Here is a 17,106-nt window from a genome sequence, read left to right on the forward strand (position 1 = left end):
AATATCTAAGAAGTAGAGGAAAGTAAATTTTGTAAGAAGACAGTTTATATTTATCGTATGTTTAGATTTATTTAAATGTTTAAATATTAATGACGAGAATTTTATTCACACTGGAAGGAACGAAATAGCATTCGTACTTGACAGGTTATTGCTAGAAATCTGCATCGCGTGTCAGACTCGTCAAAGTGTGCCAAGGGGTTAAGGAATTTTTGAGGACGACTCTTCAATTTTTAATTACATATAACCTGTAAAACAAGTGAGGGAAAACTTGAACGATGAGCAACGATAAATGATGGAGTGAACACGGTGTACGGCGTCTACTGTCAATAAATATGCTTTTCTATATTTTCAATGAAATATTTAGTCAAAAAAAAAAATCGTTTGCCTCGTAGTGGTATCGATGTAGTTTACGATAATGTCGATTCGAAGCACGAACGCGTTAAAAATGAGTGCCGGACGAGGGTCGAACGATGAATAACGATAAAGATTGGTCGTATCGTTTGATAATTATGGAAGGCTGTAGAATTTTTATAAGCCATAATTGCAACGAGTGACGGACAATGACAGTAACGATAGCACGATCTACCGGTGATGCACGCTAGTCACTGGATGATACTCGCGCGTTACGGGTACGTACCAGGTGTGAGTCATTGAGCTTACACACCTTAAATATTTTCTAAAGTATGTGTTACTTGGGAAATGGATGGGAACAAAAGATGCGTGGTTGTAAGAGACATGTCACATGGTATATCTATACTGTACTTGTTATATTAAAAGAGGAACAATTAATTGCACGTTAATAGAATTATTATCAAAATTTGATATCAGTTTTCTAAAAGAGCGACCAAGCTTTCGCGTACGATATTATTTATAGCTTCCACCCTCCGTGGAAAATATTGACTTAAAATTGATTTACACCCCATAAAATTAAGCACGCAACTTCAAAAGGAAATGCAAAGGGTTGCCTTTGATGACTATATATTTCTGTTAGTGTGCAATTCGAATGAAACGTTGCACACTCCGATAACGTGTCCAAACTATTTAAACAGAATACTCTTTTATCAACTTTTAGTCGGAATCCGAGGCCAGGCGGTTTATGTGGTTCTGGACGTCTTGGCGCCAATATTTTCGAGAATCAACATACCAGCGAAATCTAAAATTAAACTGGTTTAACTGCATACTTACATATACAGATACGCGTGACACGCGCCAATAATTATCACCGAATTTATTTCCGACTACAATGAATCTCTGAATGGTAAATAAATATTTGAAGCGTCGCTTATTCGCCGACGCCGTCAATTATCAGCTCGACGAAAGCATTTCTTCGAAAGCGGCAATCCCAAAATCTCAATAAATGCATAATCTCCCCCCCTCCCCCTCTGCAATGGGGTGTTGTTAATTACGAGAAAAAGAAACGATAAAAAAGATTGGGACAGTATGCAATTTATTACAGAAAGAATAAAAAATTGCTATTCGTTATCATCCGAAAGGAAAACGTTTCGTTATCGTCTCTCGAAGATTTTCTACATGGGCTCGCAGATTTTCTTCTCCTCTTTCGAGAACACAAAAATCATTTTGTCAACGTTTTACAGTTGGTGGGCACAGCTCGGGTTCTTTGCTCGTCGCAAAATCGTCGACATTCAATTTCCACGTCGTAATAAACTCTGTCGTAACGTCGTAGTCAGTTTCCTCGTTCTATATTAAGTATAAAAGATTTGTTGCGTTTATTATATAAAAGTACAAGAAATATAATATCGCTGATGCATGATGTCGGTCGCTTAATAAGTCGGCGATCATGCATCGGCAATCTTAATCGAACTGAACGAGATGACAGTACGCACTTTCAATTCCGACTATTGAATTCATTCGATTCGTTAAATTTATTCAATTTATTATCACTGTTTTCTCAGCAATTTCCCCCTCGGTCAGGTTTCGTTCTCGTTTTCGTTGCCATGCTACCGACAATAATCCGTATCTCATCGGTTCATGGCGAACGGTCCGCCACCAACAGTGATCCACACCTCGAAATTAAGCCACTTGACGATCACGTAAAAGAAGATCAACCGATTGATCGTGTAGATAATGTCGTAGAGATTCTTCTCGGTTGCCACGTCCAACAAAAGATCTCGAATAACTGGCGCCGCGTCGATCGGGAAGTCGTTCGTTTCGATGACGTTCTCCGTTTCGGGTAGGTTCGTCTCCTGGATCTTGTCCGTGTCGTTTAGTCCCTGTATCCAGTGATCGATCGTTTCGGAAATCGAATAAATCACGCCCATGGTTCGTCGAACAGTTTGGCGCGTTAATTCGAAAAGCTACCATCGGCGCATCCAACGGATAACTGAAGATCCGTTCGATGCACGACGGTTCCTCGCTCGAATGCCAACTTTGATGTACATTTCGTTACCTAACTGCTCTAAAATCGTCATCGGTTAAAAGAGTTTCGGTTCTTGCGAAATCCGTCACATACGTCGATGAGACCGTCTAGTTAGGTCGAACCGGGATTGTAGGACTTGTGAAATATCAATAGGACAGCGGGGCCAGTTATTGTGGGCCAGCCAATTACGGTGTCTTTAATTCGTCTTCAAGGATAACTGGGCTTTAATTGCAAACAGCGGTTCAAAGAGAACGGTAGAGAAAAAGAATGTCTCAGGTAAAATAGATTTGCCCAAGATTCGCGAACACCTAAATTTCGCAATGATGATACATTAATAGTTCCTGATAACACGCTAATAATAATACGTGAAATTGTAGTTTTCCTGGTTTATTCGATTTTTCAGAAACTGGCCGAATGAATAGTGTTCGAAGAATTTGATATTTAAGGAAACATGACACCGTCCCGGAATGTTTAGTCACTCTCGAGAATCGAGATTTAATTCTTCGAGCGAAAAACGTCTAAAAACATTCTGATTCCACGGAGGCGCTTCGCTTTATGACAAATCGCCTAGGACGTTGACACCGGATCATTCCTATAAATAAGGGCCACCGGGGTGCATTCTAGGATCACGAAACCTAAAAATAGCGGGAATGACGAGGGGACGAAATGCAATCTCTACTGCGATTCGTTCCCTCGAGCTATACAGGGTGATCCACTTTGTGAACACGTTTTTGGGACAGCTTCTTTGAGACACACCCATATTAATCAAAACAATAAATTCATATACGAATTATTTTCCACACGAAAAAAATAATCCTATTGTCACAGAACGCAGAAGCTCTATAAATGAATAAATAAATAAATAATTTCGTTCTAAAGATCGTTCTAAAAATTGATATCTCGAATAATTGCAAAGTTTTGATGTTTCAGAACGTAAACCTGTCGAAACTCCGTCGACGTATGTCGATGCAAAGAATTCACCCTTTTCCGACATTTTTACGAACCCTTGGAGTCTCACCGAAATCGATGCCTGCCTACCTCACGAATATTTTCCGTAGCTACCAAGGCCTTGACCTTAACATCGAAATTTACAGTCGCTCGAAAAAAAAAAAGAATATTACACGTTAAGCCTTTCAAAGGGGGGTGACTGTAGCGTATGTGCATAAGCCTTAGCCATTCTTTCTATGAATAGAGCAGACTTTCAATGCGACCACGCTAGTTCATGGTTACTAGCGAAATACGTATTTGTTACCTCGAGGCTGTCAAACGATCTAAACCTGCAAGGACGAGGGTGTTTCAAGTGTCCAGACGCCGGTCACGGTATTTCGAGCCAAGAAGATTCATCAACCGTTCTATTCTAATAACATTTGATTTTTACTAACGCAAGTTGCCCAACCGTTTAATCTAACTAGAATATTGTAAAACAGTTGCAACTATGCCAGGTGTCCCTTTTCGTCGCTTAGAGGAATCGCGTTGCGCGATTAGCTACATTCGAGTACAATCGCGCCAAAGAAAAGATGACGAATCGTTGAAAATGAAAAGTCGACGTCTCGTCAAACATCGGAAATACGGCGTGCAAATATATATCACGCTGACTGCGCTTTATAGAGGAAAAATGGAGTCGGGGGCAAGGACTTGCATCGGGGAGAAATAGGGGATGGAGGAGTGGCATAGGGAAATAAGGGACAATGAAACGAAACGGATGGAAATGGAAATAAATAAGTCCGAGTAAGATGGCGAGATGGAAGGCGAAAGGGGAAAGAGAATAAAGACAAAAGAGGAAGGAAACTCCCGGCTGCTGCAGATCGATAGAACGGAGCTGCGTGTTGCTCGTTGCTTCGCACAGGAAACCGATAGTAGTCACGAGTTACGGCGCGGCGGAACGTTCGTGAATGAGATACATGAATTCGCTGATGAACATGCTTCGAGAAAATTGCAAGTACTTCTGCAGATCTGTAGCGATACGAGCCACCTTGCTTATTGCGAACCTACGCGAACGTAAAACGCGACGGCGCGATTGCGCCAGGCTCGCGGAACTCCAACCTTTTCCTTTCGTAACGCAGACTTTACTGCAATTATATTAATCCTGTGCAGTTTTCTGTTGCATGCGACGCGATATTTCATTTCAGCTAATCCTAGGTTGCGTCCCAATGTCGCATTTCGTTTGAACCGATTCTACGATGCCTCGTTATGCGATTCATAATTCTTTGGAATTACTTGATCGCGGATCTTTATGGAAAATAAAAATTCTCTGCCTCGATTATTAAATATAATGCAGCTCGTTTCGAGACGTTTCAACCTCTGCAAATGCTACCGGTATCGTTTATGCATCGCTTTGCGAAGAAAAAATATCGAAAAGCGTTATTTATTATAGCAAATCGATACCAATCACTTTAGCAACGGGCAGGCGGGCAGCGGGTGCCACGAAAACGACGCCCACCTCGTCCGCGTGGGGTATGTTGCATCTCCGGGTAGGGCGCCGCAAGCGCGAGCTGACCTAAGGGTCAGTCCTTCGATCTATTTCTGTTTCCATTGTTCGCGGTGTTCCGCTACTGCGAAGCATCGCGCTTTATGATACGACCATCTCCATTGACAAAACGTCTAGAGCCCACGTGCTGGCAAAGTAGCCACGTTCGGAGTTGGACGGCACCTGCTCTCGCTGTCTGTGTAGAAATTTTTGAAATAAATACAACTGGCCGCGTCATAAACCTCGACGTTGCTGACGCTATCTGAACAGGTCATAAAAGAAACTATTCTGCCGGGCAACTTGTACACGGAGTGTTCCGTTTTGATCTACAAATACCATTAACTTTGTTAACTGGTCCTTGCCCAAACAATAACGTCGTATAATTTTTCTAAAAATATTGCAACGTACGAGAGAAAACCACGAGTCGTTCAACCTGTTACGCTTCAGCTTGTTTCGCAACATAATGGAAGTTAACATAATGGTAACGTATAGGCGGGGGTGTACGCGATCGACAAGAATTATAAAACAGGAACCGTCGTTACCAACGCGCGAGAACGTATCGGTGAAGCGGAACAGTGAAATTGTATGCGACGGTGTTCGCTTTTGTCCGGAATACGTTTAAGAAAACAGGATTATTGGTATAGGCATTATCGTACTTGTAGAGATACGTGAAACGTCATCCCGTGGACAACAGGGCCCGGTGCCTTTGACGTAATCGATTCGATGGGACACACGCAACAGGGATTGAAGGGCATAAATAGTTTGGAGACGGTTGCACCTCCCATGCAACGAACGAACACCAAAATAAATTCCCCCTTGTAGAGCCTACAATCAATGACGTCATATTCGGTCAGAGTTCACCGGTCAGTGACCTACGTGTTCGTTCCAGTCGCGTAGCAGCAATGACAAAAGGCTCTCTGGACTACTCGCGGAACATTTCAGCCGCGTGACGTTTCGCTCGGGCAACCGTGTCGACTAGATCAACGATACCAAATGTTCGTGCACGAGAACCATCCCAATATAGTCTGCACATCGAATGCTGCAACATTTATAGGGAGAACTTTTAGTGAGCTCATAGTGAGAAACCAGTGGTAATATGTATAGTCTACGTAGTACTATATGTACGCGTACGAACTATCTTGATCCTTTTTCCCCTTACCACACCAATTGGCACATCGACAGCCACATTTATAGACCGTTTGTACGCAGAGAGATCATTTAAACGATTGGGAATAATCGTTGCCAGAAATGGTTGATTGATTCGAGCAGCAAGAGCCGTTGCAGCCGCTCGACGAGCTGCCTCGCCACTAGAACCGATTAACGCACTGAAATTCGAGCAACTGGTCAATTTTTCTTTCCTGAATCGCTGTCGCGATATTGACCGAACGTCGTAACAACGTTCGTTTCGTTTTCACCCACTTCACTGGATCACGACTGTCGCAGTAGAGACGACGGGTTGCACCAATAAAGTAACAAGCTCGCTGACACTAGCGAATGTACGTATACGCTCGGAGAGGAGAGGAAAATGTCATCGACCATAGAATAATTAGGGAAACAGAGTTAATGTCCGTTGATGAGAGGGGGGTAATTCGATGTTTCTCTACTTACTTACTTTGTGTCGGCGTTCCCTAGCTGACAAGATGATGAAGACACATCGCTGTCATTGTCGTCAGCTTGGTCTGTTGGGGGTTGTGCTGCGGCATGGCTCCTGTCGCCGGTCTCCAGGTTAGCGACGAGGGTATACATCGGCGGCGTTTATATGAATGGGAAACGTCGTGGCTCGGACAGCATCGTTACGAAATCGCGATGCGATATACACGAAACCACTTGCCGCGTGTTGTCTCCCGTGTCACACGATGGAAACGTAATCGGTTAGATCCGCGGAACAGGGCCAATTTCGTGCAGAAACCCTTATACACCCGATCGCAAGTAGCGCCCTCCCGCCATTCAGCCGAGCGATTGTGTACAAATAGACGGCCGTGGCGCCACCTCGCAGTTCACCGTCGAAAACGATCGCAGGTAGTATCTTCCAAGAGTCGAGAGGATCGATATCCATTTGATACCGTGTCATAGAACCGTAGTGTTGGACTTAAATGTCATACAGAATGTCTTCTGAATGGAATTCAAAGCCGATTCATTTCGAATAGTGCACAGATACGTGCAAAGCCATTCATGTAAATGTCCGTTACTTTATTCTACCAATGGAGTCGAAACGGTCGGTACGGTCTCTACAATTCGGACATTGAATATTTTTATATAACCGTGCTACACAGCTTGAGTATCTCTGTATTCCAAATTGTTTGTTCCAGTGGTCTTCAAACTTTGTCGATTCATGGAACTTCTGAGATTATTATCGCTTTCTTAGGACCCTCGCAGTTTTAACCAAATAATTAAAGAATAGCTGATAAGATATCGCTATTAACATATCGATAAAACATATCGATATTAGGAGAGAGTCGCGATGTACCGGCTATCTTCAATTTTGTACCTGTTATATGAGTTGGCCCCGATAGAAACGAAATTTGAAAAATTTTTAAATACTGCAGATTCTATTGTAGAATTTCTGGTATAAATGTAACGACATACAAAGAAACGTACGTTTCTTAAATGATGAATCAATAGTACAGGTGCGCGAACAGGTGCTTTCTGAACCGTGGTCCACCTGTGCAGCTACCTTCAGTTTCTCTTTTTTTAAATGTCGTTTATTATAGAACCGCACACGCAATCGTACCTTGCGTTTACCCTGCGGCCAAATCTTACCGAACGTTATACCGTAAGTGCATTAAGTCCTAGTCGACCAACGTAATTCTACACAATTATATGTTGCTATGTATAACAAACCAAATTAACCCTTTTTCAGGTTTTATTCGTACTTGCGCAAATAAAATTTACCTCTCCGCAAATTAAATCAACGCTTCCACCGATGCATAATCAGATGATTTATTATATTGAATTGGAAATCACCTGTCTTTTATCGCTGATTTCTTTTTCATCCATTTAACATTAACATAAAAGAGTTCTACCGTGAAACATATTCATTTTCGTGTTCAATACTTGAACCTAAGTATAGTTAGCATCATTTGTAATTTTATTTATCAATTAATTTCTACATATTTTTTTAAGGTACTTGAATTTATTGTCAGAGATTGGGTAGTCAAATGACAATAGTTATAATCGGAAACCAAATAGACTCGGGCCCTGCTGTCCGGACGTTGAAGGTGTGTCCATATTTGTTACGGCGCGTTGTTACCGTTACTCGCGGATCCGTGTAACGAGTAACGGTATGTGGCACAACGTATCAAACGTATCGCCGTCCAGATTCGTCATTGTGTGGGCAGCAGAACGTGGCTTACATGGTAACGGTAACAAATGTGAACACAGCTTTACCGCATACCGTTACTTGTTACGAAGCGCTTCGAAAAGAAGTAACGCGTTACCTGAGCGGCAGTTTAGAAGTGGTAGCCAGCGAGGTACACGTCCGCTGTCGGGGTTACATAATGGAATGGAACAACGAAGGTGCTATGAAATTAATAGATGCATATAAAAAGAGAGATATTATTTGGGATCCGAAGCATTACCAACACTTTAACAAATACAAAAAGTTTGATGCCTGGAAAGAGATTGCCCAAGAAGTTGGAAGATCGGTGGACGAATGTAGAAGAAAGATGGAACGATTGTTATCGTCGTTCAGGAGGGAGAATATGAAAATCAGGAAAAGTATCGGCACCGGTAAAGGTGAGTAGTTAACGAGTATTTATTTTCAGGTTCAGAAACACCTACGTATAGAAGCTTTAAAAACACAATTTCTCTTTGCACAGGTTCCAATGAGATCTACAGAAGTACTTGGTTTGCCTACGACAGTTTGAAATTTATATTGGATAAGAACAAACCACGGGATTCAATGGAAACTGTAAGTAATTTACAGTCCAAATTTCATAACAAAACTCATCATTTTAAAAAATTTCATTCGTTCTATATATGTTTGAGATTTATAAGATTGATAAATTAGTAGAGTTTCATAGCTATGTGGGTAGGTAGATCGACTATCAAGCGGAGGGTCGCGAGTTCGATTCCCATGTACAGTTCCTTGTTTTTTCCCAAGATCCTACATATAAATTTATAATGCGTGATGGTGTAATACATTAAAATGTAATTAGGATTTTCCATTGAATGAAAACAAAATGCTCTAATTATAAGCGAGAGCGGGATAAGTACGTTGCCGTCGCGTCGATGTCAGTGAACGTCACGGACACGCAAGAAAACTAGTCGAGGATTTTGAGTCTGCCAATATCAGGGGCGCACAAGCATTAAGTGGTTAAAGACCGCATATCAAGGAATTGTTAGCAATTTCTTCTCTTATAGTAATAATTCTGTGAACATTCTACGTTAAAGTGATATTGCAAGTGGTGTCATACATTATGATACACGTGTTTTAAAATCCACACCAATTGAAACTAATATTATTTAGATTCAAACTGAAGAAGATACAATTGGAGGAGAAAATACAGAATTCACAGAAGAAATGGAAGCTTTTCAATCTCAGTCGCACAAAAACCCAAGAAGAAAACGGATGAAACAAGAAGAAGATCATCGGTTGGATACAGCTTTCAATTTATTGGCCACTTGTGCAACAAATTCGTTACCGAACGACGATCCACAACACTTTGGTAATTTAGTTGCTTCGAAGTTAAGGAAGTTTCCTGAATCTACTCAGTGTGCAATTCAAAACGCGATCATGGGTGTATTTCTTAACGCTGTTCGGGGAGGTTTCGATCAGGTACCTGTTAATCATTCTATGAATGCTAATACTAATCCTACGTGCAATATGAGACAAAGTATGTATGATTCTCATCCTACGAATTCGATATACAATTATCCGTCACCTGCATCTATAACACAAAATATAATTTCTACGCCTCAACTATCATCTACCGCTTCTACCTCTAATGACATGGTTTCTTCTGAGAATAATGACAATAGCTAAGTTACAATTATTTCAAAGTTTTCCGATCGACTTTACTTTACAAAAAGAATTGTATAAGTGCAAGGCGTTAAAGTGAATAAAAATTATCGTATTTCTCTACAAATTGTATAACTGTATCTTGTGTTACAGTTGTTGAGATATTTAATGTTAAGGTTATTAATAAAAGGCCAGAAAAATGCGCTGGATTACGGCGCGACGCACCGTACGTGAAACACCGCGGATTCCCACTTCCTAATATTTCTACTACTGAGCTCGCTTACCCTTTCGCTCGCGTTACATATGTACTTGGAACTACTCAGTATCCACAGTAAAAGATAATGTTTTACGAGTGAGACTAGATAGTACAAAATGACAAATGATTGCGTCTAAAAAGACAGTGGTAGACATTTATGTAATAACAGCGGCTCATCAGGCCTTGCCATGCATATCTGTCTTTTCCGATGCATACGGATGTCGATTATCGATTTTCTATCTGGTGCACTCCATGCTGATGCATCACCGGTTTCACGTGCGGTTCACCACAGGGCAGTATTACATTACAGCGACTAGATTTGGACAAGTCGCCGTAACAATATCGTTACAAAATTATAATTCAGAAACTCGTGATTGTTTTTAGTCACATGTATGTACGTAAATGATATTATACATGTATGTGTCACTCTTGACTTGCAGCACAAGTTTAACATTAGCAATAAACGATGTTTTTTGTGAACTGTTCGCAAATGTCAGTGAGAACACACCTTCATAGGTGATAAAGGAAAAGGAACACGTTCCACTTTATGTAAATGTTTCCGCCTGTTCTGGTAGCAGGAGTTACGCAGAATGGGGTTTTCTGTGAACAGATTTCTAAGCGAAGTTGACCAGGAGCTTATCTGTGTGATATGCTCGGGTGTACTGGAGGATCCCGTCCAGGTATTGGACTATTAATTCGTTGTTTTCCTTAACCTATTCTTTGATAATCCATTGTTTGTTATTGAATGTTTCTATATTATTATAATGTTGTAAGGGTTGATTTATATTGTGAAAGTTATTTTTAACATAATTTCTTGTGCTACAGATACCAGAGTGCGAGCATACTTTTTGTCGAACATGCATTCATGAATGGATGAAGAGACAAGGCACTTGCCCTTTGGATCATACCACAACCACCTCGGAACATCTCAGAGCAGCTCCACGAATTTTGAGGAACATGTTAACACGTCTTTGCATTACTTGTGACAATATAATGTATGGATGCAAAGCAGTAGTGAAACTCGATAGTCTTGTATCACACCTGGAACAGTGCGAATACAATCTGGAAAGGCCTATGCTTTGCAAACAAGGATGTAATCTTGATATTCCTAAGAATGAATTTAAGGATCATAATTGTGTGAGAGAACTGAGGAACATGATAAATAGTCGAGAGCAAAAATTTGCAGATATAGAGCAAGAACTGTTTGAACAACAACTACAAATACTTGAAAACAAGCAGGAACTACAAGGCTTAAAACATTTGCTCAAAATTGTATTCGAAGAATATGCATCGAAAAGCAAATATGTAAAAAGAAGTGCCTGTCCAGATAGGATTAAACAGTCTCCCACGTAACGACTTTGATTAATAGAAGAAATCATTGGTAAGTGGAGATAAGCAAAAGCAATATTTATTTATTGCTAATTGTTAATAATGTGATACAAAAAGAGATAAACTTTTTTTAACTCTTCTGCAATATAAATCTTCGTCCTTATGATATATGTAATTTCTTGAGATGTTAGGGTGATTATATAGTATACTAGACAATGGCTAAAAATTTGTAATTGAAAAATTACAATTCGTTGAAATGATAAAAAAGTACTCGAGATACCTACATTTCGACGTATTTAAATTACGTGGGTGACAAGTGTGTTGCCTACTGTGCGCGATTAGCGACAATTTCGCGTTGTTGCTGATCATAAACACTTGCGTTATGCTTTAAAAGATCGAAATAAACGATGACTGAGCATGTATGTTTGTTAAAGAAGAAATGGTTTGCGACAATCGAGACTATAGTACTGAACAAATTTGAAGAACAATTCAGTGAATGTTAGCTCAAATGAGATAATTTCTTCGAATGAGAGTGGGTGGATGAGTGAAATGAAAGAGAATTATCGGAGGCGTACGAGAAAATAAGTACAATATTCTACATAAGTTACATTATTGCAATATTTTTGAGACAATAAATAAGCAGTCTAAAGAATTAATCTATCTACTTCGTTTCATGAAAATACTAAAAAGAAAGTGAAATCAGAAGTATTATTAAAGAAATGATAGTTAAAAGGATATGAAAATAAAAAAGTAAATATGGCTTCATAATTCGGCTACCACCGCTGCCACCTTAGCGCCTCCTCTTCTTTCCCTATAGTCTTCTTTTTAACCCCACCAACAAATATTACAAGCGTAAAGTTTGCTTTTTTACTCCCTAAGCTGGCACGCACATCCCCACCATTTCACTGCGCACCCAATCCGCAATAGACCCTGTCTTAACAGTGAATCGTCAGCCAATCAGAGCAAAGGAAATTTCTATCTTATTTCTCGCTAACGGATCAAGTTGTGGCCTATGCGGGAATAGGACGCATTACTGCAAGTGTTCATTGCTACTTCACATTTCTGCCGACAGATAGCCTAGCCTTTAAGCTACTTTCTCGCTGCTGAAGTAGCGCAGCGTATACTTGATATAGCATCGCCGTAGCTAGAAACGTTAAGGTCATACTTCACAGGATCAGTTCTGTAGTAGATCTTTTTTTCTCTCTGTCCTAACAGAGAGTTGATGCAACCATGATGAGGAGATGTAACTCCCTTCCTTGAGCGTGAGGAGGACTCGAAGAGTTGTCTTTGTACGACTTTTCAGTCATCGATGATCGTTCATCCCTTGTACTCTGTGCGAGGGAAATGGGAAGAGGAGTTTTCTGAGTGGTCTGTATTTTTTTATTTAATTTCCAAACACAAAAGAATACTTTGCAACTTACATTCCTAATATTACATGACTTTTTTGAAAATCATTTAAAATCAATAGCTTTTTATGCTCGGTATGACTGTAGAAATTGTTACAAGTATCGTAATGTATTTATGACTAATTGACGGTTTGAAAGAATTTTTTAAGAACACCGGTTTACAGTCAATAATAAATAGCACTTACATTAAATAAATCGTATACATATTATCTTTTCATAAGGACACTTGAAATTTTCGGGAAAACGTTATGGAATATATTTTAGTCATAATGGAAAATTAACTACTTGATTTTCGAGTACAAATACATATATACTAGTATAAGGAACGCTTTGTTTTTTTTTTAATAAATCGCACACGCCACTGGACATCTTGAAAATATGCTATAGGTACTTTTGACTACTTTTTCTTTTTTTAAACTTATATTAATTGCGAGAGTTAATAATACTTCCGTTATTAAATTACAAATTCGTTGATTGCCGGTGAAACATCTCGTATGCAAAGTCTTGCGACAATAATAAGATAACCATTAATAATTTGTACAGTTTACAGTGTTTGTCAGTCGATTATGTCAAAGTGGTCACTAGTGACATGTACTATGATCCTAAAGATATTTCTTTCAAATTGTAACGCAGAGTTAGTATGAAGAAGAAGCTGAAATTTCCTACTATCATGGTAACTAGAACTTTATATGGTTTACTGTCGGATGATGGTGATTCCCTTATCGTCACATTTGTGCCTGTGTTATCTCGTGCAGAGTTGAACAAAACTTTATTCGCATGAATAAAATTCGCTCGAAAATCGGTAGCAATATTATCAATAATAATATCGTTGTCGTTGTGAATTATGTTCCTACTATATAGAATAATCGATACTTATATATCGCGCCACATTTTTCATAGTCATCATTACATCACAGACATAAAACTGTGAAGGAACGACGCAGTTCAATTACCATTTCCAATTCGCGTATACGGTAATACAATCCTTTATAAGTTCTTGATTACTTATCGATAGTAACAGTATTTAAAAAGAGCCACGAACGATGCGATTACTTGATCTTTTTACGATCTGAATTGGTCATTTGCTTGTCTAATTTCTCCTTGCAATTGCCATCGTCTTGTACTTCTGTGATACTGAGATCCTTGTCCTCCTTGTCGAATTCGTCCAGGTAATCGCTCATGTCTAACGGATCTTTATTCTCGTGCACTTTATTTAATTCTCTTTTCAACATCTCGAGGCACTCCCTTCGTTCTTTCCATTGTTCCGCCACCGCCGGATCCATTGGCGTATCGTCACCACGCAATTTTTGTTCCGCCATTTCTCGTTGCTCGCACTCTATTATGTACTTCTCGTAACCCTCCACCTAAAATCACATCAACGTTCAAGATATATTTTCGTAAAATTTCCGGAAAATTAATCGATAACATTCTCGGATACCTTTTAAAACGCGATAACATTTTTGATATTGGAAGAAAATGACTCGAATTCTTTTTTCCAGACTGTAAGACAACGAGTAAACGCGTGTTAAGGGTCGTTGCAATTTATTGAGCAATATATAAGAAATTGCACCTTTTCTCGCAGCACACGCCGCATGTCGGTTTGTCTCTTCAATTGACGCGGTAAACAAAAACACGCCTGGATCAGCCTGAGTAGTATCCAAACGGCAGCGGCAAGAGCCACGTAAGTCCACGTAGTGTACACCATACTGACAAAGTCGACCGAGATCTGTTGATGCTTCATATCGACAATGCGTGAGTTTCAATAAATTCTGTAATCAGATGGTGCACCGAATTACGAAGACATAATGGCGAGTATAAAAAGTACGGTTCCCTGTAATCCTCTTTACAAATTGTTCAGGTGTTCCGTAATCTCTTACGTCCATTATAATTTTTAAACATTTAGATTCTTTTCAACTTAACGATGAAGGTTGATTCAATCTATTAATCTTCATCGTTTTCTCTGTACTTTAATATTAAATTTTGACTAGACTTAGTCAATTGCTTTTTGCATAGTTACAACATATTACGAGAAATTAGATTTACGATATCGACAAACGCATCGCGGTAGCACAGTCCCGACAGTGATGTGTAAGTCATTGGTAATCAAATTGTTCAATGACACTTTGGAGCCATGGCAAACGTCAGGGACAAACGCTTGTTTAAGTTGGGGGAAATAGGAGGTACACGTCTCGTGATTGTTGTATGCTATACATACTATAGACATCGATAAAATTCCTGCTGGCAGTCTCATAGAATGTAGAGAATGTACACGCTGTCTTAGCACTGTCTGAGAAAACGTAGCCATTGTGTTTGCAATAAACAAATATGTTGGTCTTTTTCTATCGATTTCACGAGTACAGAGTAGTCTGGTAACTGAAGTAAGACTGGCGTTCGGTGTATTAAAATTGCAAAAACCGTCTGTCAACCATTTCAATCTTTAAATTGTTCGCAAATTTTCGAAAAAATTGTTTGATAAAGAAACAGTGCTTGAAATCCTAAACATTGTAAACAATGTATTGCGCCTGTCCATTCCACCCTCCCCTTCTATAAACCCTGCGTGTCAACCCCCTCGTAATGTCATCACCTTCCCCGTCGCTTCCAGATCGCTGATCTAACACGAATTTTACCATACATTAAAAAGATAAGAACCAGTTACATTATGTGAACCGAACGGCGAAACAAGCAAACTATACAATCAATACCATTATCGTTTTTTAATGTACAACATTTTTAACATGCTTTAACATGACCAATATAAGAACACGTAGCAAATGTCAGTAACTTTGTGAGACCCATTATTCGCTAACAATACACCGTGACTGTATTGATTCGATTTGCTCCGTCACAGCAAAAGATGTGCATTATACATAGTGAAAATGAACATCTATGACTTACATTGTCAATTTTTTTCGTGCAATCGTGACGATCGTGTGTTCATTCAGGAACAGAAAGTGTTTAATTAACACAACAATTTCACGTGTGAACATTAGCGAAATTATAATCATTTGACTCACCATACTCGATTACAAATTGGTGTTAGATTCTTATCGAAGACTAAATGGCAGAAATGCGGTATACTCGGTTTTTATGCAAAGAAAGAAAAGTATTACTTTCAAGTGATAATTATAGTATTTAAGCGATATAATATATATTTAAATATTTATTAAACAAGTATAATAGAGTACAAAAGAGAGAGAAATTGTTTAGTTATCTTTGTAAATATTTATTTTTAAATATAATCGTATCTTCAATAATAATTATATGTAAAATAGTAGAAAATAAGGAATAAGACTTATCAAAGTCACAAAATATGACCGCGATTGCTGTAGAAAATCGATTTCGCTCGTAACTGCGCTTCTAAAATTCTTCTACAATGATCGAGCGTAAACACGTGGTGAACAGAAATTCGAAAACGTTAATTCATTGTTTTAATGTCGATCAATTTTTCAAGGCAGATAATTGATAATAATATACACTGAAATATCAAAATATATAGTATAATTTCGTTTATACTAATAAGACATTTTAACGATAATAAGTAGAAAAATAATATTTGAAAAAATGCGAGGTTCGAATACAGAATTCAAATCGAAGATACGCAATTATTTGAATGCAAGCCACCCTGCTCGAAGCGCGGAAAATTGAATTTAAACAGGTAGCCGTAGGCTGCTCAAAACTTTCGTGCTCCTCTTCCTCGCTTGACTTACCTTTTCTTTTTAAAATGTTACCGACGCGATCATATTCACAACAAAAGGAAAAACACAGCGACCAGAGGAAACGAAGCGTGCGGCGCGAGTAGCAAAGTAGAAGAAACTGTAATATGTCAAGCCTAGCATGTGAAGGGAAAACTATCCACTACTGACCCCTATCGAAAGAATCGATATATGTATATAGTCAGGTATGATCAAGCTGACATCCTGACATCTGACGAATATTTTAACATAGACAGGACCCTCCGTAGAATTAATAATTTCGTGCCGCGAGTTTTGCCCTCGCTGTCCCAGATATTCCTCGTTAGAATCGCGGTTTCGAATGCATCCGAAACTATATTTAAAACGTTCCGTAACCATAGCGAATATGTTATGAAATATTCGTCGCCAATTACGCTTATTGTAGCGACTAGCTAAGCACGGTAACGTGAAAACTGCAATATGTACGCACATTTCTAGAAATAATCGATAATAACAAATTAAAGGTACTGTGATGCGTTTAGAAATAACTGAATGTTCGATTACATAAGTATTGCATCGGCAAAGATGCACAGTGTCATTATAAAGTCATGATCTTTTAAGGGATGATTTTACTAGCCAT

General features: G+C 39.1%; 4 protein-coding genes, 1 long non-coding RNA gene and 1 other non-coding gene across 10 annotated transcripts in view; 3 read left to right on the forward strand and 3 right to left on the reverse strand.

The window, feature by feature from the left end:
* Positions 1-6,738, reverse strand: part of LOC144474697 (uncharacterized) — a 49,622-nt gene extending 42,884 nt beyond the window's left edge. For 2 of the 3 annotated variants that reach the window (XM_078189843.1, XM_078189842.1), the window contains exon 1: positions 6,457-6,738. In XM_078189843.1, coding sequence (XP_078045969.1) covers positions 6,457-6,590 — 134 coding nt within the window. In that variant the 5' untranslated portion in view covers positions 6,591-6,738. Of the gene's footprint in view, positions 1-6,452 lie in introns of all 3 variants that reach the window. The other variant, XM_078189845.1, reaches the window with a different exon arrangement.
* On the reverse strand, positions 1,424-2,354 carry LOC144474699 (uncharacterized). Its single transcript, XR_013494776.1, has 2 exons — positions 1,845-2,354; positions 1,424-1,698 (listed from the first exon to the last, which is right to left on the reverse strand). It is a non-coding gene; the product is annotated as an uncharacterized LOC144474699 (long non-coding RNA).
* Positions 6,739-7,998: 1,260 nt separating the features above from the next.
* LOC144474698 (uncharacterized) lies at positions 7,999-10,023 on the forward strand. Its single transcript, XM_078189847.1, has 3 exons — positions 7,999-8,579; positions 8,663-8,754; positions 9,313-10,023. The coding sequence occupies exons 1-3, from the start codon at positions 8,198-8,200 to the stop codon at positions 9,826-9,828; spliced, it is 990 nt and encodes a 329-aa protein (XP_078045973.1). The 5' UTR covers positions 7,999-8,197; the 3' UTR covers positions 9,829-10,023.
* Positions 10,024-10,250: 227 nt separating this feature from the next.
* On the forward strand, positions 10,251-12,138 carry LOC144474827 (E3 ubiquitin-protein ligase NRDP1-like). Its single transcript, XM_078190154.1, has 2 exons — positions 10,251-10,740; positions 10,886-12,138. The coding sequence occupies exons 1-2, from the start codon at positions 10,651-10,653 to the stop codon at positions 11,411-11,413; spliced, it is 618 nt and encodes a 205-aa protein (XP_078046280.1). The 5' UTR covers positions 10,251-10,650; the 3' UTR covers positions 11,414-12,138.
* A 406-nt stretch (positions 12,139-12,544) lies between these two features.
* Positions 12,545-12,759, forward strand: LOC144475457 (small nucleolar RNA U3). The gene has a single exon (XR_013494873.1). It is a non-coding gene; the product is annotated as a small nucleolar RNA U3 (small nucleolar RNA).
* Positions 12,756-16,654, reverse strand: LOC144475366 (uncharacterized). 3 transcript variants are annotated; one of them, XM_078191197.1, is made up of 3 exons: positions 16,503-16,654; positions 14,366-14,530; positions 12,756-14,159 (listed from the first exon to the last, which is right to left on the reverse strand). In XM_078191197.1, the coding sequence occupies exons 2-3, from the start codon at positions 14,498-14,500 to the stop codon at positions 13,845-13,847; spliced, it is 450 nt and encodes a 149-aa protein (XP_078047323.1). In that variant the 5' UTR covers positions 14,501-14,530; positions 16,503-16,654; the 3' UTR covers positions 12,756-13,844. The 3 variants fall into 3 exon arrangements, with proteins under 3 accessions (XP_078047323.1, XP_078047322.1, XP_078047321.1); XM_078191196.1 differs by having other exon boundaries at positions 14,366-14,564; positions 16,503-16,637; XM_078191195.1 differs by lacking the exon at positions 16,503-16,654 and adding an exon at positions 15,810-16,373 and having other exon boundaries at positions 14,366-14,564.
* Between the last annotated feature and the right edge of the window lie 452 nt (positions 16,655-17,106).

Source organism: Augochlora pura, chromosome 9 (genome assembly GCF_028453695.1).
Source record: "Augochlora pura isolate Apur16 chromosome 9, APUR_v2.2.1, whole genome shotgun sequence".
In the NCBI taxonomy this organism is placed as follows: Eukaryota; Metazoa; Arthropoda; class Insecta; order Hymenoptera; family Halictidae; genus Augochlora; species Augochlora pura.